General features: G+C 32.2%; 2 protein-coding genes across 3 annotated transcripts in view; both read right to left on the bottom strand.

Annotated features, from left to right (window-relative positions):
• Positions 1-24,735, bottom strand: part of Smr (Smrter) — a 158,341-nt gene that overhangs the window by 34,350 nt on the left and 99,256 nt on the right. For both annotated transcript variants that reach the window (XM_065509724.1, XM_065509725.1), the window contains exon 3: positions 18-4,082. In XM_065509724.1, the coding sequence (XP_065365796.1) occupies positions 18-4,082 (4,065 nt within the window). The remainder of the gene's footprint in view (positions 1-17; positions 4,083-24,735) is intronic.
• Positions 6,462-8,326, bottom strand: Boh2 (Buddy of Hmr 2). The gene is made up of 2 exons (XM_065509726.1): positions 6,948-8,326; positions 6,462-6,877 (listed from the first exon to the last, which is right to left on the bottom strand). Exons 1-2 carry the CDS (start codon positions 7,748-7,750, stop codon positions 6,736-6,738), a joined length of 945 nt encoding a protein of 314 aa, XP_065365798.1. The 5' UTR covers positions 7,751-8,326; the 3' UTR covers positions 6,462-6,735.

The following is a 24,735-nucleotide window of genomic DNA, read 5'->3' as shown; positions in this document are numbered from 1 at the left end:
AAAACAAACAAACTTACCTAACATCTGAGTTACAGTCTGTATTATTATTGTTATTTGCCCCCATAAGGCTTTCAACTTGTGCCACTTTAAGTTTTTGACCCAAGAAATTACCAGCCGTAGTTGAGGTAGTCGGCGTTGTAACATTATTATTGGCCGTTTGCTTTGTCGTGCTACTAATGCCAGCTGTACTGCTACTGCTAGTACTACTATTATTATTACTACTACTGTTGTTGGAATTGGTGGTGGTGTTGGTAGTGGTTGCGGCGGCTGTACTGTGTCCGACGACATTGTCCTTAGTAGCATTTGTGGACGAGTTATTGTTGTTGTTGTTGGCCAGTGCTTTATCATTGCTACTACCACTGTTAGCTGGCGACTTGACGTTTTCATTGCCCGCAGAGGCTGTGGCGTTTGTTGTAGCCGCTGCTGCATTGGCTGCTTGTTGGGCCATGGCTGCAGCATATGAGGATTTAATGCCATTTGGCGTGTTTGTTGTTAAGGGCGGATGTGTAGTTGTTGATGCATTTGTATTTGTTACCACAGATGATGTTGATGTAGATGAAGAAGACGATGCTGCTGTAGTAGCGGTTGCCGTAGTGCTTGTTATTGAGGTTGTTGGTATAGCTAAAGGATCTTCCTCTTTTGTAAAACTACTGTTACTACTACTACTACTGCTGCTACTACTACTACTTGCTGTTGTGGCTTCAGTTTTACTACTACCACTACTTTTATCACTTGTCGTTGTTGTTGAATTATTAGGATCGTTGGATTTTTTCTTGCTGCTGATCTCTTTGGAATCCTCCACTTTGGACTCTTCCGCTTTGCTAGCAGAATCTCCCGCTTTCGTTTTGGCTGCAGTTCCTGTGGAAGCAGCATCTGTGCTTGTTGTTGTTTCACTTTTATCGCCCTGCGCTTTGGAGGCTGTACTGGTTGATGCTGACGATGTCGTGGCGGTGGCTGTAGTTGAAGAGGCAGATGTTGTGGTAGTCGTTGAAGATGTAGTTGTTGTTGTTTTGCTGCCACCACTGTGGGACGATGCTTTTGGCGTGTCTGTTGTGGCGGTATCGGCTGTTGTTGTTGTTGACACCGAGTCAGCTGTTGCTGTAGCTGTTTCTGCTTTATGGGATTTCGCATTAGCCGCTGCTTTGGCAGCTTCTGCAGCTGCTTTTTCGGCTGCCTTTTCACGTTCAGCCCTCTCACGTTCTCTTTCGGCCGCTGCCGATCGTCCTCCCGACTTTTGCTGTTGTTCTCTTTGCAGTCGGGTCGTTACGCCTGTCGTCAGGGAATCAATTATGCATTGAGTCTGTTGTTGCTGGGATTTTTGCAATGTTTTCGAGGCTCTTGTTCTCTGACGTGACTTTCGCAGCAGCTGTTTGTAATTCTCGGTCTTCTTACTGAGGTAGTAGTAACGTACACAGTCCTGTGCTGATTTTCGATCTAAACTGGCAGCTATTGCGCCAAAATTCTTGGGATGTTGCAGGAATTTCTCTTTGAAAATCTCTTTTTCACCGGCTGTCCAAACGTTCAGTTTGGCTTTTTCTTTGTGAACCCCCACCATGTCCTCGATCAGACCATTTTCATTGTGATAGACACATTTTCGTTGATGGGCATCGTACATTAGCGGTGGTATAATGGCATAGGAGCGCATCTTTCTTACCTCCATGGCTTGTTCTTGTAAACCGTCCATGATTTCCTCGTAGTCCGCTTCGGACTTGATGCGCGAACCCACACGATTAAAACGTTCTTTATCTTCGCGTTGTTTGCGCAATTCCGTGAAGACTTTCTCAAAGAATTCGCGATTTTTAGCTTCACGTGCTCGGCGCTTAGCGCTCGCTTCAGACTTATCGACACGTTTTTGCCACTCGGCGGACATTTGAGCGTATGTCTCCACCACTTTGCTGTGATGCGACCATCGGTCGCGCTTAACCTTACGTATGTGCTCCACTAAAGGACCCTTAATGATGGCTTGGTGGCGTTGTAGAAGATTGGTTAGTTGTTCTACATCTAGAGGTTGGTTGTACAACGGAAGCAAGTAGCGTTCACCACAGCTGTCCAGTATGGAATGTTGTGAGGCGGCCGTTTTACGGTTCACCAAATAGATTTTCTGAGCCAGCGTTTTGGAACGCCATGAATTGGCGGCATCTTCCTCGGCATCAGCTTCAGCTTTTAAGCGGGCCGCCTCGGCCTGTTCTTTTTGCTGTTTAGCTGCTGCAGCCACATCTAAGAGACTCTTCTCCTTTTTTCGCAGTGCTGCTAGAGAACCGTCAGCCCCAGTGATTTCCGTGTCCACTTTTTGGATTTGCATTAACAGCTCCTCTTTGGCAGTGGGACCTCGCTCTTCGGCATTGTCTGCGGGTAGCGTGGGTGATATAGCCTCCACCTGGGGATGATAGGCTTCTGTGGACGACGACGATGATGACGTAGTTGACGATGTCGATGCTGTAACGGATGTCGTTGAAACGGAGGAAGAGGTAACTGAGGTGACTGCCGACGATGGCAACGAAGAGGAATTGGCCTTGACAGCAGAACTTGAAGAATTTGTTATGACGTTTAGGGCCGTATTTACAGCCGCCAGTGAAGTGGGCGTAGCACGATTTATAGGCGGTGTATTGGCATTTGGTGGTGGCGGTAGTTGTTGCGTTTCAACTTTCAGTTGATGCATCGTCACTGGTTGTGGTTGAGTTTGTTGTTGTTGTTGCTGCTGCTGCATTGTTGGTTGCGGCTGTTGCGGCTGTTGCGGTTGCGGGGGTAAATGAGTTGAATGCCTGTGTGAAGGCATTGAATTGTGACGATGGATAGTAGATAGTAGGACACTAGCTTGTACCGGTGTCAAATCTATAATCGTTGGAAGTCGCTGCTGCTGCTGCTGTTGTTGTTGCTGCTGCTGTTGCTGCTGCTGCTGATGATGTTGTTGCTGAAGATGCTGGTGCTGTTGTTGCTGCTGGTGCTGCTGCTGTTGTTGTTGTTGTTGCTGACTAGGCGGAGGTGGTTGGACATTTTGTAGTTGATGTGTTGTAGGCAGGTGATTGGTAGTGTTTGAGGAATTGGTGACAACATTATTTGCTTCACTCAGTCGTAACTTTTTATAGGGCTGTTGTCCACCCGGATCGGGTGGACCTTGAGGTGGCCCATGTCGATTTAAAGACGCCGCCGCCGAAGCTGCTGACACAGCATTTGTCAGATACTCATTGGAATATTGTGGTTGTGGTTGCTGGCGATGTGTGGGTGGCAAAAGAATACGTTTGCCTCCAATTATGCTACTACTACTACTACTGCCGCCACTGTCAGCCATTGGAGGCGCTGCATTGCTGCTGTTATGGGGGGAACTGGTGCCGGGCATGCCACCAGTTGTATTCGCTCCGGTAGCCGGATTGGGCGCATTGCTAAGCAATTGCGTCGATCCAGTCGATACGGTTTGATGTGTGGCAGGTGGATGGGCAAAATGCAGAGAATCCAGACTGTGAGCACTGATGCTAACACTGGAGGGCGGAGGTGGTCCTTGCACCACACCAGCTGTGCCAGGCGGTGGTGCAGCAGCTGCCAAAGCAGCAGCCACTCTATGATAGTCCTGTACCGGTTGTATTCGCGTGTACGGATTTTCACGATACTGCGCCCCCGGGCCGGGTATACCGTATGCACTCTGTAATATGAAACGTTGTGGGGCTTCGCGTACAGCATTGACATCGGTAAATTTGGCATAGACATTTGCAGGAGCTTGTGAACCAGGACCGGGTCGTGATGGTGATAGAGGACTAGCTGCCGAACGTGACGATTGTTGTTGCTGTTGTTGATGATGGTGCTGTTGTTGCTGCTGCTGCTGTTGTTGTTGCTGCTGCTGTTGATGATGTTGCTGCTGCTGTTGTTGCTGCTGCTGTTGATGCTGTTGTTGCTGTTGCTGATGATGTTGTTGCTGCTGCTGTTGTTGTTGCTGGTGTTGCTGATGCAACTGCTGCTGGTGATGATGATGTTGTTGCATTTGTTGGGCATGCATTTGTTGCTGTTGTTGTTGTATACTTTGTGGATGTGGTGGCCCCAGGCCACCGCTAATTCCCTTCGTATACGATGACGTGGTATCGGCAACAGGCCTGTAAAATCAAAAGAAGAAGAATAACAGCCGATTATTAGATTTTTATGTAAACAAAGCGATAAAAATGTTGTTTATTTTTAATTAATTAAACAATTACAGACAGTAAGATTTTTATAAAAAAAAAAAACTACACCAAAGTCGAAGGCCCTAACTCGAATTTTTTCGAAATTGATTTTTTTAGTGATTCCAATAAATATCACACAAATACACATCGTCACAATGCAATACTATCAGAAATTAAGCAACTGCATAAAGAAAGTTACATTTTGATAATTAAAGTTTACCTTTTCCTGGGTTAGAGCCTTTCTACATGAAACCAATGGTTTGTATACATTTTGGTCCATAAATGACAGCTAGATAGGCTTTGGTCTATATATTATTTTTTCCCTATTTTTAGAAAATGATATGCAAATTTTTAAGCAGAATTTTGTCTTTTTGTAGATAATGAAAAAATTATTAATTACTTTAAAAAATCATGGTTTTCTTTTGTTAATAATGAATACCACAAATATACTCTCACTGCTGCTAAAAATTGTTTATGAGTTCAATTTAATTTTACAGATAGGGATGTTTATTTTCCAAGTAACCGGTAACTACTTTTTAGAGCGCATTCGGTAAAATGTGTGGACTACTCTTGACAATTTTATGTTGTTGTACTAACAACACTGTCAGAACATTTGTTTGCACAAAAACACCGCCATTTAATAAAAAAATAACACAAACATAGTAATACGTTGCTGGCACTGCACTGATATCACACAAATCCGCTACTCATTAATGGCACGACCTGGGATGAAATTTAGACTTGTATTCAGTATCAAATTAATATTCAAATATTAATTACAGCCATAGTGGAAATGGTTTGAGAGTATCATTCATATTGGTCAAGGCAGTGCAACATTTTCCCACAAGATGAATGATCTGTCAAAATTGTTTGCAGAATAGTAGCTTTTGATATTAAAATAAAAATAAGCATTAAATCAGACCTGTATTAGTATCATACATGGGCATTTTTAAATGGAATTGAAATTAGTGGAAACATTCAACAGAAAACTATAGGCGTTCATCAGACCTCTTCAATGAGATTTTTTAAATGTTTAATTTACATACATATGTATGTGTTTCTTTACGTAAAAATAATTGTTGACCTACGTAGTGCAAGTTTTACAGGTTAAAATAAAAGGGAATAGGGAGCCCCAAATCCTCTCCAAACCTGGCCAATTATAGAACAAAAATTTCAGACTTATTTAAAAATTTATAAAAACGCAAAGCCTCAATTATTAAAGAAATATATTTTTTAAAAAATCCCTATATATACAGCCCAATTATGAAAAAAATTCCCCGGGAGTTTTTTCCCTTTTCGTTTTTTTAACATCAAATTTGAATAGGAAAATTGAGAAAAGGGAAAAAAACTCCCGGGGGATTTTTTTTTTATCACAATTGGGCTGATAGTTTAAATACACTAAATGTTAATTTAAGCTTAATTCACTAAAATCTTAAATCGGAGTTAAAACATGTCACCTATTCATTCCATAAATCTAACATCAAATTATTTAGCTACATTCCTTCCTTGAATTAATTCATTCATCATGATTAAATTTTTGTTAATTCAAATCTAATACAAATTGAATTAAAATATTTTTTTCTACATTCAGTTTTGTATTTGTTTTGCTTTTAATCATTTACAAAATAATTTAAATAAAATCGACTTAAGCCTTTTGTAATAGATTCGAATTGAAGAAAAATTTAATCAGTCAATAAGTTTTTAAAGCTATTTTGTAATTGATTTAAATTCAAGAATATTTGAATGATTTAATAAGAATTTAATTCTATAAAGAATGAATTCTCAAAGGAATACATTCAATACATTTGAAGTACAAAGGATTTAAACCTATGAATTAATTCATAATGAATTCCTTAAACGAAATGGTTAAGATACAATTTTTTTGGATTTCGAAGATGAAACTCAAAATTTATTCCTTCAAACCTTTGATCATAATACATACAATATTTTAAATTTGAAATGCATAATGGTTCGATTATCGATGGCAACCGAATATTACTTGCGATGTCATAGGGCAACCTCAAATTTCTGATTGCCAATTTGGCAGCAGAAATTGATAGCTGCCAGTTTCCATCTGTAATTTCATTTTGGAAACTGACAACGCAACTTTAGTTCGGTTGCCATCCATAGTAGACCCATTAATACGCAGTATTATCGCCTGAAAAATACCTTAAATACGATGTAAGTCATATTTTCTTTCAAATTGTATTAAAGAGTAAATCCCAAGTCTACATTAATGAATGCTACAATATAAAATCTTTTTCACAATACAATACATTATAATAATTAACGAAAAAAAAAACTAAATACATATGAATTTTATCAAAAGAAATCAAATTTATTATTTATTTATAAAAAAATCTAAATTCTTTTTTAATAAAATTTAGTATTGTATGTACATAAAAACTGCAATGGAATATTATTAAAAATATTCTTAAAGTATAAAATATTAATAATTTTACATAAATGTTTAACATTTGCATGTACATACATATAAAAATAAGCATACTCAAGAAATCTTTGAAAGAATTATAATAAAAAAATACTTAAAAATCGAAAAATAAATGATAGAAGTAGTAGTAGTAGTCTATTTGGGTATAGTTGATCGGGGACGTTTAGCATTTTTGGAGGAACCTGGCTGTTGTTGGTTTTTAGCTTGAGCTTCAGCGAGCATAGCAACGGTACGTCTTAAATCATTGATCTCCTCCTGCATTTTGTCATAAGTTGGCCTACAAAAAATAAGAAACATTTTAATTAAATTCTACTATAATATAGTTAAAAAGAAAATTTTAAACATACTTGTCTACAGAGTCAGTGGTAGGAGGATTTATAGTTGAAGGAGCTCCTACAACCGTAGCAGCAGTTTGTAAATTGGTTAAAGGTACCGGTGTTATAAAATTAGCTGTCTGTGTAGTTGATGTCACATTTGAAGACAATGTAGGCGCAGTACTAACACCCTCTCCACTTGCTACTGCAGTTATTTTCAAATTGGGATGCATTCTTAAAGGTAAGTTTATAGAATTTTTTTGTGCTGCTGTTTGGCCCATCACTGTAGGCACTGCCGGACTGGTAGCAGCATTTGCTGTAGCTTGTTGAGGTGTTATGTTTGTATTACTATTATTTATAGTTGATACTACTGTGGTCATAGCCGCCGTAGCAGAGGAACCTTGGCCAGACATGATTTTCTTTAACATTTGATCGGCACTTTCCTTTTGTGAAGTCAACAATTTCTGCATAGTGGCCGGATCATTTTCGGTTATTTTCCTTAGGTATGTTTCATCGGTATCCACCACCACATAGTTTACTACATGAACATGTGAATTAGGTATTATGCGATAGATGGTTTTTGGCTGTCCTTCACCACTGGGATTTTTTATGTCCATTAGACGGCCAGAACTACCGTCAACCTGAAAAACTGCCGTGAAACCATTAACCAACATTGGTTTATCCATTATCGTGGGATCGGCCACGAATTGTGTGGTTTTGCGTTTTGGCACCATGGCTGTAAGTTTGTTGACATTACAGTCGGGATTTTCACAACGTCTGTCGGAGGTCTGCAGGGGCGGTGTAGTGGTAGAAGCTATTTCCGGAGCGGACATCATATTTGAATGAGAATTCTCTAGCTCTTTTTAATATAAATTAAAATTATATTTTTTTGTTTTGTTTACTTAAAAGCCGATTTATTAAACAGCTGTTGTGGTGAGTTTTATTAAAAAGGTAAACAAATGCTTCTTCTTTTCGAAAACGGCTGGTGTTGAATAAAAATTACAGTTGGAAAGCCACTGGCGAAGCAATCAATAACAAAAGATGTAAAAGTAAAAACAATTCAAGATAATTAGACAATCTTGTAAGTTTTTCTTTTTTAACAAAATTTTTTATTTCTTATTGAATTTGTTTAGTTAATTATTTTGTATATAAATCGTGCTTCTTTATTTTAATAAAATGTCCGCCTCTTTCGAAGTCCGACAAATATTATCACTTTGTAGATTTTTTTTAGATGTTTGTGCTTTCTTTTGATGATATTTAATTCAATTATTTTACTTATTTCAGAAACGTGTATACAAATGTTTAAATAAACCTTTTATTGTTATTAATTTTCAGTTTAAATTAATATATTTTTGTAATAATTACACTCCTTTCCACGTTTATCAGTTTTTTGTAACTAAATTTGCGTGCTGTTTTTTCTAGACATACCGATAGAATACAATCACAAAAGGGAATCAATGAAATTATACTCTTCTCACAAAACCGAGGTGAATTCGCCAAGTTAACGTAACAACTTAAAAGAATGAATGAAACAACTATAGTTCTCAGTTTAACCGTTTCGTTAAAAATCCATGATGGCTGCCAGCATCGCAACAAATGATTCTGATGACATGCAATAGACAGAGAAAATTATAGTACTTTAGTTGTTAATCATGGGTCATCTCTTTCAGTTTCGTGTATGGATTTTTGTTGGTGTTAGTAAATCCATGATGGCTGCAATTTTTGAAACGGTTTGTTTAACAACCTGTATGATGGTGTTTCTTAGATGTTGCACTGGTGTGGTGAATTGGGTTGTCGGACATGTTGTGTGTAGTTTGATGAGGTTTTAAATGATGTTGCAATAGAACTTGGTTGTGTTGTTAGTTTGATGTTGGCAGTCAAACCAGTTTGTGTTCGTTATGGTTGCAGTTTGATGATTTTAAAGTTTTCAATTGTTGTAAGAATTAATTCGGTTTAAAGATTTTTTGGGTAAATTGCTGGTTTTTGCAATTTTCTTATGAGGTAGGGTAGGTAGGTTAGTTTTGAAAATGTCTTATTGGGAAATGAATTTTGTTAAATTTCATTATTATGATAAAAATTATGATGTTTGAGAGAGAATTGTTAGATTCAAAATGAACTTAAGAAAATAACCTTTTTTTAGAACAATACATACAGATTTTTAAATATTTATGTTTTAATTGTTGTAGATTTTAAAAATCTAACTGAAACCTAATAAAAAAAATTAAATTGAAAATGAAAATTTTTTTGATAAATTTTTTGTTGCTTTTACTGAATTTGATCATTAATTTCAGAATAGTTGCCTAGAGTATTCATTATTACCATTTATAATGAATTTAGGAACGTTTTTTAGTATTAATAGGTATAGGTACCTATAAGGTCTTAAGAGTTTTTGAAATATTTATAATCGTTTTGTATTGAAAAACCCCAAAATTGTCCAAGGTCACGGAAAAAATTTTAAAAAAATTTGTCTTTTAAATTGTATAAAATCAATCAAAGTGAACTTTCTTAGAATTTGTGTCTAAAAAAATATTTTTATAAAATTTTAATTAAAATTTATTTAAAAAAAATACCTATGTTTCCTTTCTCTTTTCTTGATCTTTGACCTGTCATATCTCGTAGCACAACAAATTCTAAAATGTAACGAATTTCATTCAATAATTTTATTAAAATATTTTGGACGGCATCATACCTATTTAGAAGCTGGGTACCTATCTGATAATTTTAAGTGGCAAATTGTACCATTAACATTTTTTAAATCATAAGAAAAAATCTATTAAAATTGTCTGTTCATTGTCTTTCATTCTGAGTTGTAATAATAGTAAATAGGTACTTCCTATTATAACTGAGCTATTATAGGTATTAACAACATATTTTATTAATCATTTAAAAACATTAAAAAAAATCAATGCTCCTATTAAAAACTCACTTTATTAAAAGAACCTCCCTCAAAAGTAGCTTTAAATCATTCTTTTTTAAAACTAAAATACCTACCTCGGTATGTAAGTATTTCAAAAGATAATTTTCTCATTTACAAAATTACCCTTTTAAATTTAATTCTTAATGAGAAATTCTAACAAAAATTATCAAAGCAAATAACTTTAATAGCAAAAAAAACCTTTAAATTTCTCAAAAAATATTCACAAAAAATTCCAAACACTTTAAAGAAAGTAGTAAAAAACAATAACAAAAGTACAACACAATGAAATACGCCCAAAATTTACGACCCTGGGCACGACATCAACTCATAAAGTTAGTGAACAGCAAAAAAAAAAAAAAAAAACAACAAAACTTTTGCAAAATAAAAAAAATTATTACAAAAGTTCCAGAAAAAAAAATGAGAACATTAATATAAAGAACAACAGCAACAAAACATCTAAGGAACGAAAAAGGAAAAAACAAAAAAAAATAATTGCGACGTTGCGCAAAAGAAAAAAATCCTGCCAAGAAAAAAAAATATAACACACAGTCATGTATAGAATGAGTTTGCACGGATGGTTGAATAAAACATTCGTATACTTATAGAAAGGGAAGAAGGGGGATAGAGTAAAAATAATAAAAAAAAATAGGAAGGCTGCCTGCGTACAACAGCTGAGTGGGTGGTTTAGGAAGCAAGAATACAATTTGATTGTAAACACTCACACATACGCTAAACACTTGATTTTAAATGGGTTAGTCTAAGAAGACCATTTTCTGCAAGTGAGAACAAAAACATAACCAGAAAAAGAAGAAAACAAGTAAACACACAAACTTCAAGAAGAAGAATTATGTACATACACATATAAAAAAATAAAAGCAAATGGTAAAAAATCCATTAAAATACCAAATGGAAACTTTTTAAGTTATTAACAAACATACAAAAATACAAGAAAAGAAAAATTAAACGTCTTGTTAGTTGAAAAAAAAAACAAATAATGTTAAAGAATTTATTTTGCTTTTTTCTTTGTATCTTACTTTCCTGCATATGTTGTTTTTGTTAGGGAGGTAACTAGGGGAGTGTTGAAAGGAAACTCATTAACATTAAACAAAAACCAGAATAAAATTAAAACCACAGGCCAAAAGGCAAAATAAAAATAACAAATTATTTGAACCTAACAACAACAAGATTTTAGTTTTTGGATCAAAACAAATTGGTACCGATTGTTAAATATTTTTAAACAACATCCCAGAAGGCAAAAGTATCTCAACTAATCTAATCAGACAACTAAGATATTTTTACACACATCCCATAGTTACTGTTTTTGTACCACAAGACGATCTATGTATGTAGTGCCTAGAGCGAAGAACCTAGAGGATTTAGCAAAATCGGTTCAAACAAAATGTCCGTCCATCCGACAATTAAAACAATATAGGACATATACGAGAAGATGTATAACAAGAGCTCTACATTCGGCTTTGCCGAATCTTATACCAAAGTATACTTTTAGATAAAGATTGAAAATTATTTTTTTCGAAAAAAAATTTGAATGAAAAGAATTTCATAGATGAAAAAAACACAAGGTTGTCGAAAAAAATTTTTGGTTAAAAAAAATTGGATATTTTCTATGGCGATATATTCGTCGTTGGAAAGGACTTTGAAATGTCTTTCATTAGATATGCATATTATGAATTTCTATGGCGTTATATTCGCCGTCCAGTTTCCAGTTCTAAAATTGAAATTACTTTGCTCAACTTTCGAACTGGAAATTTAAGGCAACAGGAAAATTCTGTGTTTAGCAGGTTGAAAACCGAGTCCATCACCCTAGTACTCCATTTCCAATTGTATTGTAGAAATTTCTAATTGAATTTCCCAGCTCTTAACTGAAAGGGCAACACTGCTCCTGTCAACAGGCATATGTCAGTTGACTCCTGTCAAAATGGCAAATATTTAATCAAAAAAGCGTAACCACTTTTTTTAGCACAAATTTGTTTGACGTGTTTACTCTTACAAGTGTTTTATAAGATCAAACAGCATCAAATAAAATAAAACTAAATATATTTTATTAAGTGATTACGTCTTTTTCGTCAAATATTTGTCATGTGTGACAAAAAACTCGTGACTAGTGGAGAAAATGGAAAAAGTGAATTTCGTCACAAAAAATAATGCTAAGCTTGATAAATACTATAGGAACCATGCACCATCAATTTCAATGGTAAAAAAAAGTGCCGAACGTTCTAAACGCGCAGTTGAGTGAGGTATCTACACCCGAAACAAATAAAAATCTCGATATGGTGTTGGTCGATTTGAGATTGATAGTGCGAAAGATTTTGGAAGCCAGAGGCATCTCACATGGCTCAATGGTTTCAATTTTGAATGATCACTTTGGTATCACTGCTCACAATCGACTATAAAAGCAGGAGTGTTTGGCGTTGTTCAACCGCAATATGAACAATTTTGTGCGCCGTTTCGAAACCGTAGATCCACCCCAACACACCAGAGATCAAACAGCAGTGAAAACATTAAGTTTCTCGGTGTAAATCCAATTCCAAAAACGCCAATGTGAGTGTGTCACCTAATGAAGTAGTGGCGACCGTTTTTTGGGATGCATACTGTATAATCTATGTATATTGACTACCTTCAAAAGAATAAAACTATCAATATATAATTGGGTCGATTTAATCGACCCAAGAACAAAATAATTTTTTACTAGGACAGTGGCAAAAACCATGAATTAGGCTAATAATTGCTCCCCCATCCACCGGATTTAGGCCCCAGTGACTATTTCTTGTGTCCAAACCTGAAGATATGTCTCGGCGGAAAGAGATTTGACTCCAAAGATGAAAGCATCTCAAACAAATACCTACTCAGAAATTTATTGCAATATTAATTTTCTGAAATATCATAAGAACTTTCTTAAATGTAATTGGAAAGTTAAATTTTAAAATTTTTTTTTTTTGATTTTTCAATTTTTTTTTAGTATTTAGCGAAAAAAAATGTTGGTGAAAAAAAAATCGGGTTTAAAAATATTTTTTTCCGATTTTGACCCATTGTCCAACTAACTATGGTCTTATATGCATCGTTGCAAAGGTCTTTGAAATATCTATCATTAGATATCCATATTGTCTACATATATTAATGACTAAGTAATCCAGATATAGGTCAAAAACATGTCAAAAATCGAGGTTTTTCTTGTTTTTTTCCTCATATCTCAGCCATTTGTGGACCGATTTTGCTGATTTTAAATAGCAAACTTCTCGAAAGAATGTCTTACAGAATTATTGAAGATATCTGGGGTCTTCAGAAAATTGATTTCAACAGACATACGGACATGGTTATCTATAAGGATCCAGAACATATATACTTTATAGGGTCGGAAATGAAAAATGTAGAAATTACAAACGGAATGACAAACTTATATATACCCTTCTCACGAAGGGTATATATCGTCAACTAAAATGCAAAAGGACCTATCAACACTTTTTTTAAATTTAGCAGGAGAGACAAAATACATAATAAAATTTAAAGTGTTATGGTTACAAATATGATATTCTTTCTTCAATAAAGTCGTTATTTTTTGGTGACGATTAGAGTTTTTATCCCGGGAATTCCCGGTACAAATTTCCCGGGAATTTTGACAATTTTTCACTACCCGATTCCCGGGATTTTTAGTCGGGAATCCCGGCATATAAAAATTTACGAAAATACATAAAAAACAAGTTAGAACTTTATTTTTTCACCAAAAATCAGTGAAAAGTTTTTTACAGTTTTTTGCTTATATCTCCACAATAATAGACCGCTTATTATTATTATTATTATTTATTTGGGGTTTTTCGTATGAAAATTTAAAAAGTGAATTCATTATTTATAGATTTTATTTCTTATTGAATCATTCTAATTTCTTTAAATTTCTTCTTCAAATCCATAACAAAATTGCTTCAAAAATTTATTAATTGATTAAATTTTTCAATTCAATTCAAATCAAATCTAGTACAAAAAGTCTTAAGAAAATTTTATCAATTAATTTTGTAAATGATTTGATTTTAAAAAACTTTTCAAAAATTTAATCATTCAAAGTTTGAATAAATTCTGTTATTAATTAACTTTAAAATTAATTCAGTTTAAACAAAGGCTTTGGGATGAACCAAATTATACTTCAAAATTTTAAATATTTTTAGGTAAACAAAATTTAATTTTTTTCCAGTTGTTTTTTAATTTTTTGGAAAAAATTTTTTTCGATTGTCATTTTAAATTTTAAATTTTTTTTTATTTTTTAATTTTTTTTGGTGAAAAAAAAATTCGAGTTAATTTTTTTCCAGTTGTTTTTTTAATTTTTTGGAAAAATTTTTTTCGATTGTCATTTTAAATTTTAAATTTTTTTTTTTGTTTTTTAAATTTTTTTGGTGAAAAAAATTTCGGGTTAAAATTTTTTATTTTCGATTTTGACCCATTGTTGGACCAACTTTCTATGGTCTTATATACGTCGTTGCAAATGTCTTTGAAATATCTATCATTTTCGATTTTGACCCATTGTTGGACCAACTTTCTATGGTCTTATATACGTCGTTGCAAATGTCTTTGAAATATCTATCATTAGATATCCATATTGTCTATATTAATGTCTTAGTAATCCAGAATCTAGGTTGTCTTGGTTTTTTCCTCATAACTCAGCCATTTGTGGACCGATTTTGCTGATTTTAAATAGCAAAATTCTCGAAAGCATGTCTGACAGAATTATTGATTTGGATCCCGAAGATATCTGGGGTCTTCAGAAAATTGATTTCAACAGACAGACGGAGAGACAGACAGACGGACATGGCTTAATCGACTCCGCTATCTATAAGGATCCAGAATATATATATACTTTATAGGGTCGGAAATGAAAAATGTAGAAATTACAAACGGAATGACAAACTTATATATACCCTTCTCACGAAGGTGAAGGGTATAATTACTAAATTGCGGAATGCAAAAATTGGCATAGATTTCAATTTTAAGAAGTCACCAGAAATCATGTGTCAAAGGTCACTTTCTAACATTTTGTTACACATTTCTCATATTCATCAGCTTATACAAATTGTATAATGGGATTTTAAATGTTTTAACTTTTAAAACTTATTTTAAATAAACATTAAAAATAATAAAAATTGTAGGTGGTAGGTACTAATATTTATTTTTGTTTACCAATTGTAAAAAAAGAATAAACTTAGGATTTTGTCAAAACTTTAATATTATTTAGATCAAGATAAAAAACTCTACTATGTTTAATTAAGGTTAATTTACCTAAATAACTAAATTATTGAAAAAAAAAACTTTATTTACAAGCTGTCGCTGAAAAAACAGCTTCATCGTGAGCCTGCCTAATTTACACATGAATGTTTTGTATGTGAAAAAATAAACAAAAAACACATGTGTTGTTGTTTTTTCTTTCCTTTTTTTTTGTTTTTGCGAAAATCCTCTTCTTCAGTTTGTTATTATTATTGTGATTGTTTTGATTCTACAATGTTTGTTGCTTTTATACTTGTGATGCTGATAGTGGTACATTGTACGACGTGTGTACTTTTACTCGAGACAGCCAGTGCTTTGGTCTGTTGTTGTTGTTTTTAATTTTTTCCGAGTGATTTTATGTGTTTACGAGGAAAATTTGGCAACAATGCAGAAAATGTATTTTCTTTTATCTTTCTTCATGCATGGAAGAATGTATGCTGGATGATGATTGTGTGTCTGTTTTTCTGCTCTTATAACTTTTTTTCTTTTTGGCAAAAGTAATAATAATAACAACAACTTCAATAATATGTATGAAATTATTAAAAATATACTACCTACTACATGAACAAAATAGATATTACGTTTACTTTTTTTATTCTTGTTATTTCAATGCTGTGGGAAGAATTTTAAAGCAACTTCGAATTGATTTAGAATGCAGTTATGTCTATACTTGATACATTTTTGTCATGATAAATTTCAAAATGGTGGTCAAGAGATAAAATGAACATTCCATTTAAATTTCCGTTAGTAGCAATGATATTAATAAAGAATAATAAAGAAAATGTGTAACTCCTTTGCATCCCTAACCCCCAGTAACACGATGGCTGGTTATGTGTTAACTAATAGTTATAGGTACCTACTGACAGTTTCCATACAAAAATAATTTTAACCGACAGTATAACTATAAGTTAAGGCATAACCAGGCTTTGTGTTAATGGGGGTAAATCACTAAAATCTTTAATACCTATCTCCTAAAACAATTATTCGATTTCAAATGTTTTGATTAAAAAAAAATAATTTTAATAATTAAAACAGATCCAATAATTAGCCCTAGAAATTTAAAAACAACAAACATTTTCTAATTACAAAATTTATAAAAAATAATAATAATAAGAAAGTTCATTGAATGATACCTATTTAAAGTCATGTTAACAAACAATTTCCATTATTTGCTTTTTTTCATTTCATTATTCTATTAATCATATTGCTATTTATAACAAACCCTGTCCATAAATTCCACACAAAATATAATGTGTCTGTCTGAATGTTTTTTCATTTAGTCAGGAGGCCGAAGTAAATGTCTTACCTGTAAAGAAAAAGAAAATACAAACAAAAATTAATTAGAATTCATTAATAAAATAAAAATAAACTTAAACAAAAAGAAAAACATGTGAGCCAATTAAAATTAAATCAACAATAGCAATATTAATGCCAGCAACAACAACAATAAAAAAACGCAACAACGACGACAATAAACCCCATCAACCTATAAATGCCAACAACTGATAAAAAAAAAATTCATAAAAAAAAATTAAATAAACAAACGTTAAAAAACTAGAACATTCAAACATGTGTATAATAAAAACAACAACAATAACAAAAATCATCTGTATAAAAAATGAAAAAAGATACGTTGATGACAAAAGTCATTTAAAAAACATGACGTTATCATTAAATAAATAACATTGTATAAATGTATGTAGAAAAATACTCTGCTCGTCTACCTCTCACACTTCCCCATGCAAACATACTTACGTACACGTAATCTCTTAAACACTCAAAATCCCCACTCACACCACACACATACATACATAAATACATAAAAAATAATAATTATACTAATAACAACAATAAATTATAGGTACCTCTACTTTATGTTTAGAACTTGGAAAGTTTTACGTTTATCTACTTTTTTCTTTCTAGTTAATGAAACGTGGTCGTGATTTAGATAACAAGGATTTCTTTTTTAATGACTCAAATGAAAACAATCGATTAATTTTAATCACAAAGTAAAATTTCACTGTCAAAAATAGAGTGAGTGGCTGCCCCACAATAAATTGCTCATCAGCAAGGAGTTGCCAATTTAGGAAAAATATAGCAATATCTGACATGTCATAGTGTTGCTAATACACATTTTAAAGTTTTAAAAATAGCTTTTATTGTTTTAACAAAACCTTGTGATATTTTAAAATAGCACGCAAAATCAATAGCGAAATCTAATTATTTTTAGTCTTATCTTATAAAAACTTCATATTTAATGGATTGTACTCTTATAAGATAAGTATTAATAATGTATGTACATTAGTATGGCCGCAAAAATGTTTATAAGTTCTCAAGTAAACATTCAAATGTAAAAAGGAATTTTAACAAGTATGAGAGCTATATTCGGCTGTGCCGAATCCTATATAGCCTTCACCAAATTATACTTCGAAATACAAATTTTAAATATTTTTAGGAAAATAAAATTTTATTTTTTAAATTTTTTTTTTTTCATTTTTTGGAAAAAATTTTTTTTTCGAATTGTTATTTTAATTTTTTTTTTAAATTTAAAAAAATTTTTGTTTGTTTTTAAAATTTTTTTTTTTCAGCAAAAAATTTTGACCCATTGTAGGTCCAACTTAATATGGTCTTATATACGTCGTTGCAAAGGCCTTTAAATATATATCATTAGAAATCCATATTGTCTATATTAATGACTTAGTAATCCAGATATAGCTCAAAAATCGAGGTTGTCCTGGTTTTATCCTCAGCCATTTGTGAACCGATTTTGCTGATTTTAAATAAAAAAACTTCTTGAAAGCATGTCTGACAGAATTATTGAAGATTTGGATCCCGAAGATATCTGTGGTCTTCAGAAAATTTATTTCAACAGACAGATAGACAAATATGGCTTAATCGACTCCGCTATCTATAAGGATCCAGAATATATATACTTTATAGGATCGGAAAATTATATTATGGATGTTACAAACGAAATGACAAACTTATATATACCCTTCTCACGAAGGTGAAGGATATAAAAAGAATAAAATTACAGTTCATAAGTTTAATTTTGCCAAAAATTCTCATTAATGAAGAGTAACGACTAGGGTGGGTTCCTTCCTAATTTCCCGGAGTTGTTAATAACTTATATGTCATTTTGAAGGGTACATATCTGTCACTTAGTTCTTGAACATTATGTCGAATTTTATGCCAACAAAGCGTCATAAGCGGGAAGTTTTGCTCGCCAAAGCTTATGATGAATGTGTTCCATCGGTTTCAACGTGCGAGAGATGATTTGTTCGGTTCAGAAGTGGTGATTTTGACACGACAAACAAAGATCGCCCAGGCCAGCCGAAAAATGTTGAAGACCGAGAATTGAAGGCATTACTTCATGAAGATTGTTGTAAAACTCAACAAGAGCTCAACAACTGGGAGATACTCAAGCTGCAATATCATACAAAAGCAGGGAAATTAGCTACTATACGACTTGAAGCCGTGAGAAAATCACTTTTGCACCGAATTATTACTTGCGATGAAAAATGGAACCATTACTATAACCCGAAGTGTAAGATATCGTATGTGAAGCCCGGCCAACAATACCAAATATCCATTGCGCTAAGGTAATGCTCTCACAGTGAACTTGTACCGAACACAATTGATTCGTTTGAAGCAAGCATTGGCCGAAAAACGACCAGACATGAAACCGTAATATTCCATTACGACAACGCTAGACCACGTGTTGCAATATCTGATAAAAAGGATTTAGAATGAAGTGGTTGGAAAGTTTTGTTTCACCCGCTTTATAGTCCAGACCTTGCCCCGTCCGACTACTATTTGTTTCAATCGATGTAGAACGCTCTCTCTGGAATTCGCATCACTTCTGAACATACTATACGAAATATGTATAAATTAATCGCACCGAATCATAGAAAGAAGAAATTTTACATTAATGGCAACTGAACTGACAGCTTATTGCTTAGCAATAATTGCTCAGGTAATCAGTATGGATTGCAATGGATTGCTACATATGGCAATTTGCGGTCTTCACTCGCAAATTTCATTGACGCAATCAAATTTGACAATTGCTGCAATAAATATTGCTACGTGGAGACCTAGGGTAACGGTATGTTAGCGGTAACGAAAATTGGAGGTCTCCACGTAGCAATATTTATTGCTGCAATTGTCAAATTTGATTGCGTCAATGAAATTTGCGAGTGTAGACCGCAAATTGCTATATGTAGCAATCCATTGCGCAATGATTGCTCTACTGATTACGCTCTTTAAAAGAGCGTAACAAATGTGTTTAAATTTTTTAAACAATTGTTGTATGGGATGAACATCACTGATTTATGTACCAAAACTAAAAAAAGCAAGAAATTAGTGAAAAAAATCATGCAATACAAAATATAAGCAAAATACACCAACGTTTTTCATAGAACTTCTCGCGTTGAAAATTTTGTATTTGTGACGAACGGTTTTCTCCACCTAAAGCAATCAGCAATCACTCTGCTGTTGTTCTGCCGACGTTATTGCTTGAGCTTAGCAATAAAAATTGCTACGTGGAGACCTAGGGTTACATAGTAACGATAGCTAAACGACAATGGTAGTCGAGCTGAAAGGAATATCGGTAGCCGACCTTTATAAATTTCATAGCTTCATGGGTGTATTTTTTTTCTTGAATTTTGCATTTAAAAGGCCATTCACACTTAATACTGATACTCGATAATGTAAAATCATTGTACCATTGAAATTCTATTAAATAAATGTAAAACTTTCGTTAAAAATAAAACAAAAACAATATGAAATTTTATCGCCCCTAATCTAATTTTGAGCTAAAAATCGTCAAAATTTACAGGCCTAGAATAAAAGTAATGGTAACACTCTAACACATTACTCAAACATAAAACTTCCATATTCTCTTCTCTCACTCCTCCCTATTCCTTCGCAAAGTAGTTAACGTAAATTTTATACTTAATCTTTTAGAACATGTTGTTGTTGTAAATGTCTAAAAAAAAATTTTATTGCAATCCGTACTTACAGTAGTGCAATGTGCTGCACATCTCTTGTAATTTAGTTTTTATTTTCCAAAATTGTGCAATATTTTTGTAGGGAACTCACGTGTATGTGTGCGAACATGAATGATAAAAAAAAGAGAACAACCAACAGACAATAAGATGAAAGTGTTTTACTTCTATTTCTGCTTCTTCTTTTACACAACTTGCTTCATTTAGTTGTCGTTTTTTGTTGTTTTTGTTAGTATGGCACACAAAGTTTAAAAGTTTAGTGAAAAAGAGTGAAGGAGTTGAATTACATGTTATGTTTTTACATAGTACATTGCTATAGGTACGTAACGTACATGTACTTTAGTTGTAAACGTAGAAAATTTGGCAACATTGCATTACATTTTCTTTTATTTATTTAGTTTTTCTTCCTGCAAAAGCTTTAAATGTAATTCATGTTACATACATTTTTTCTACTTGACTCAACATAATTTACTATAGCTAGGTACCTAGTTGGATTTTATACTAGAAAAATGTTTACCTTAATACAAAGGAGATGGTTTGAAAAAAATTTTACGTGTTAATTTTCTTTTTTGTTATTTTTACCTAAAAAATGTATGGAAAAAATGTAATTTTGTCTATTTTTTTTGTAATGAAAGCATTTTTTCTGCTGCTCTAGTTCTTTTTTTTATAGAATTTTTATATTGGCAATTTTAAACACGTGTGTTGGCAACGTTGCATATTTTTGCAAAGTGGCTGAAAAATGAAATCTGCAATATAAGACATTTTTTGTCAACAATTTGCAATTTTATTTTTTTCGGCAATATAAAATTTCATCATAGGTCATGTGTTGTAAATGGCTTTAAATTGTTAAGTAGATAATAAATATTTAAGCATATTATTACTTTCCATATTTAACAGAGTTTTAAAGGTATACTTTGTTGGAATATAAAAATTTTGTGTGTTTATGATACAATTTTTTTGTATGGAATAGAGATAATAAGGGAAAACTGCAAGTTGTCTGTCATTGAGAGAGATTCTTTTATTTCCGATCACAATCAAATTATAAAAAAAATCAGCTAAAATTCGAATAAATCTTCTTTAGTTTATAAAAAGGAAAATTAAATAATAAATGAATAAATTTACACTTAAAAATGTTTCTTAAATACTGGCAACTCTTATTTGAATCATTTATTTCAAAAACCAGTCATGCAACAAATTATTAATTTTGAGTAAATCAAAGAAAACTTCTTAGCAATTGAAAAATTACTTTTACAAAATTAATATTTTAAACTCGGATTTCTTGGCTTTGCTTTACCATAATATTAAAAAGTTTGATTTACCTTTAAAAAACAGTAATCGCTCAATAACTCAATTTTGGAGTTTTTGTTGCTTTTTACTGGTTTTTGAAATAAACGATTCAATTATGCCATATTCATAGTAGGGTTCTATAAGACGATTGTTCGAAATCGACTGTACATATTTTTTTGGAAAAAAGTCAAAGAGTCGTTTAAGTTATACCCAAAAAGTCGATTAACTAAAAAAAGTTGAATAGTCGAATTTTTATTGTTAAATTTTGTTGTAAATATTTTATAAAATGCGTTTCATCAATAAATTCAGCAAAAGTATTTTCTTATTATTAAAAACGGGGAAAAGTCGAAAAATCAACTTTTTAGAAATCGAAAAATAGCGACTTTTTGTTTTTGCTATAGAACACTAAGAGCTAGTTTCTGGGATAGAGATAATCTACATTCTTCGCTTAAACCTAAATTAAACTAAAAATTGTGTTTCTCACTTATTGTTTATATGCTATATAATCTAGGTTTAACTGAGCATCATTGGTGAGTTAAACTTAAGTATAAAATGCCAAAGCACAAACAGATGGAAAATAAAATAAACAATTCAGCACAGCAGCTCTTTGTTTTTATTTGCTTTATTAACATCAATATAATTTTTAATATACATTTTATATACTTTTATGTCGCTTTTTCTTTTAGAAAGTTAAAATTTACAAAAAAAGTTATGTAACGCGGTTGCTTTTTCTTATAAAATGTATAGTATTGCCATATTTATATGAAAAAATTTGAAGAATAAACATGTGATTTGACTGAAAAGTATGGCAATGCTAACAAAATTAATCCACTAGTGAGAAACACAATCATTGGTTAAATTCCGGCAAAATATGTTTCAGGATTAATATAACAGCGTGTTAAGCTGAGTTTAACTGACAAGTAAGAAACTAACTCTAACTCATAGCATAACAAATAAAAATATGGTAATAAATGGAACTGTCAGTCTGTCTAACTACAGTACGGGCTCGATTTGTGCAACTACCTATTATTGCAACTGACCGATTAGAGCAACAGCCTATTTTTTAACATTAGAGTCTTTATAACTGCAACTTTTTTAAAAAAAACAGACGCGATAAGTGCAACTTTATTTTTTTTTCATATGTAATATTATTCAGAAGTTATTCTATTCTCTTCTCTATTTATTATGGTTGTGTTTTTAATCAGAAGCGTAATTCAAAACTATTTGCCAAATCATAGGCACCTAAAAAATACTTTCACGACGACACTGCTCTCATAAAGAATTTTGGCTGTTTATTCACAGTTATTTTTTATTAAAATATTTTTTTATTTATTCGAGTACATATTACATTTATTTACACCATTTTTTTTTTTACTCTGTTATGATTAATAAATTAATTAATTACTTTTTGTTAATTAAATTGAATGTTTTTGTTAAAAAAAAGAATAGCGTATATAGTGGTTGCTTATTGCAACATTTCGAATATCGCAACAACCTCGATTTCCTTTCGGTTGCACAAATCGAGCCCGTACTGTATCTGTGAGCTAATTTTGTTTTCTTAAAATGTTATGAATGCTACCTGTTTTTTCGTTATTAGTTGCTTTACAAATATCTACTTAAATATTTATTTCTTATAATCTCCTACAAATATCCTTTTTTGTATGCAAAAAGTCAAACAATCGATTGCGTTATATACAAAAAGTCGAAAAATCGATTAACTAAAAAAACTCGCAAAGTCGATTAACTAATCAAGTAGAATAGTCAATAAAAGTCGAAAGTCGATTTTTAATAAATTTTTCTCATCAATAGATCATGAAAATATACATATACCTATTTCTTACAATAAAATAGGATGAAAAGTGAAAAATAGAAAGTAAATACCGTCGAAGTTCGAAAAGTCGACTTTTTAGAAATCGAAAAAAGTCGAAAGGTCGACTTTTTGTTCCAACTATAAAAACCTATTTCTTAGCATAACAAATAGAAATATGGTAATAAATTGCTTTTGTCAGTCTGTCTAATTTACTGTGAGTAGGTTTTTTGTGTTTCTACTTAAAATCTTATGTATGCCACTTCTTTTTTTAATTATTTTCTTTATAACTACTTTAATATTTTTTCTTATAATCTCTTATAAATATCCTTAACATTTCCTCCCTTTCCTTTTGCTCTTTTTCTTGCATTTCATTTGTCTCACTGATTTACTCTCATGCCCTGACAACAAAAGAACCGTTATTTTGTCTGCCATTTTCATTTAAAACATGCAATAAAACCAAAACAAATGACATCCAACAACAACAACTATAACACGGTATTTACTTTTAATCTTTTCTTGTTTTTTTTTCTACTATTTTCGGTTTTTATTTTTTACAATTGCACAATTTTATGTCATGTTTAAGGTTCTTAGTCATTGTCATTAGAAAATTTCATTTGTTTTTTTTTCTGGTTTTAGCTTATTTTTCTACAATATGTAAGTATTTACAGCAAGTTTAATTTAGTTTAAAAGTCATATGGCTTTTTCCATACACGTAAAAGTGCAATTAAATGGCGAAATTTTAATGACTTTATTTCGAGCAAAAAGGAAATTACATATTGCAATTAAGTAATTAGCGGGGAGAATTTCAAATTGTTAACAATTATTAAAAGCATCGATTTAAAAATGGTACCACATACATATTATTTGTATATCATTTCAGTCCAAATGTATCTTTATCGAAAAAACAGCAATTGCCGTTACCGAGATAATTTCGATATCCAGACAAGATAATTTCTATTGGACGCTAAAAGTAAAGCCAGTTTCAAGAGTGTGGATAGTGATAGTTTCTATATTAGCTGTGGAGTAAGACAAGTTTGTGTACTATCGCCAACACTATTTTAACTGAATATAGGTAGTAATGTCAAAGACAAATTGGATGGCATCCAATGGAATCATAATGTTAATTTTGTGGGACGATTTTTCCGAATTTAATATGAACCGGGACAGTAGCGGATGTTTAGATGTATCACTTAGAGTAATTACAAAAATAACAAAATAAATATTAATTTATTTTAATATCCTTTTTTCTTTTCTTTCTAGAAATACAATTATTTCATTAGTTGTTTTAATTCTCTTGTTTTATTTCCTCTCAAACCTTAATATTTCCGTTATGGGCAACATTAACAAAACAAGACCAAAGCGTTGCCAACCTCTTTAAATAACAATCGTATCAGGTCAACTCTACGACTTTTAAAGCACGTAGCAGCAACCCTGCTATTGTTTTTACACCAACAAAACAACAAGCCTCCAACTATTTTCGATTGTTTTTCTGTATTTCCCAGATTAGTTGCTGGTTTTCATTATTGAAAATAAACA

Source organism: Calliphora vicina, chromosome 4, assembly GCF_958450345.1.
Source record: "Calliphora vicina chromosome 4, idCalVici1.1, whole genome shotgun sequence".
Lineage (NCBI taxonomy): Eukaryota > Metazoa > Arthropoda > Insecta > Diptera > Calliphoridae > Calliphora > Calliphora vicina.
Note: the sequence above shows the minus strand (reverse complement) of the source record. Positions and strands in the feature narration are given on the sequence as shown.

Coding starts and splice junctions, on each gene's coding strand:
- Boh2 (XM_065509726.1), bottom strand. CDS start 7,750: ATGATGTCCGCTCCGGAAATAGCTTCTACCACTACACCGCCCCTGCAG. Junction 6,878..6,947: donor ACCACTGACTCTGTAGACAA/GTATGTTTAAAA, acceptor TATTTTTTGTAG/GCCAACTTATGACAAAATGC.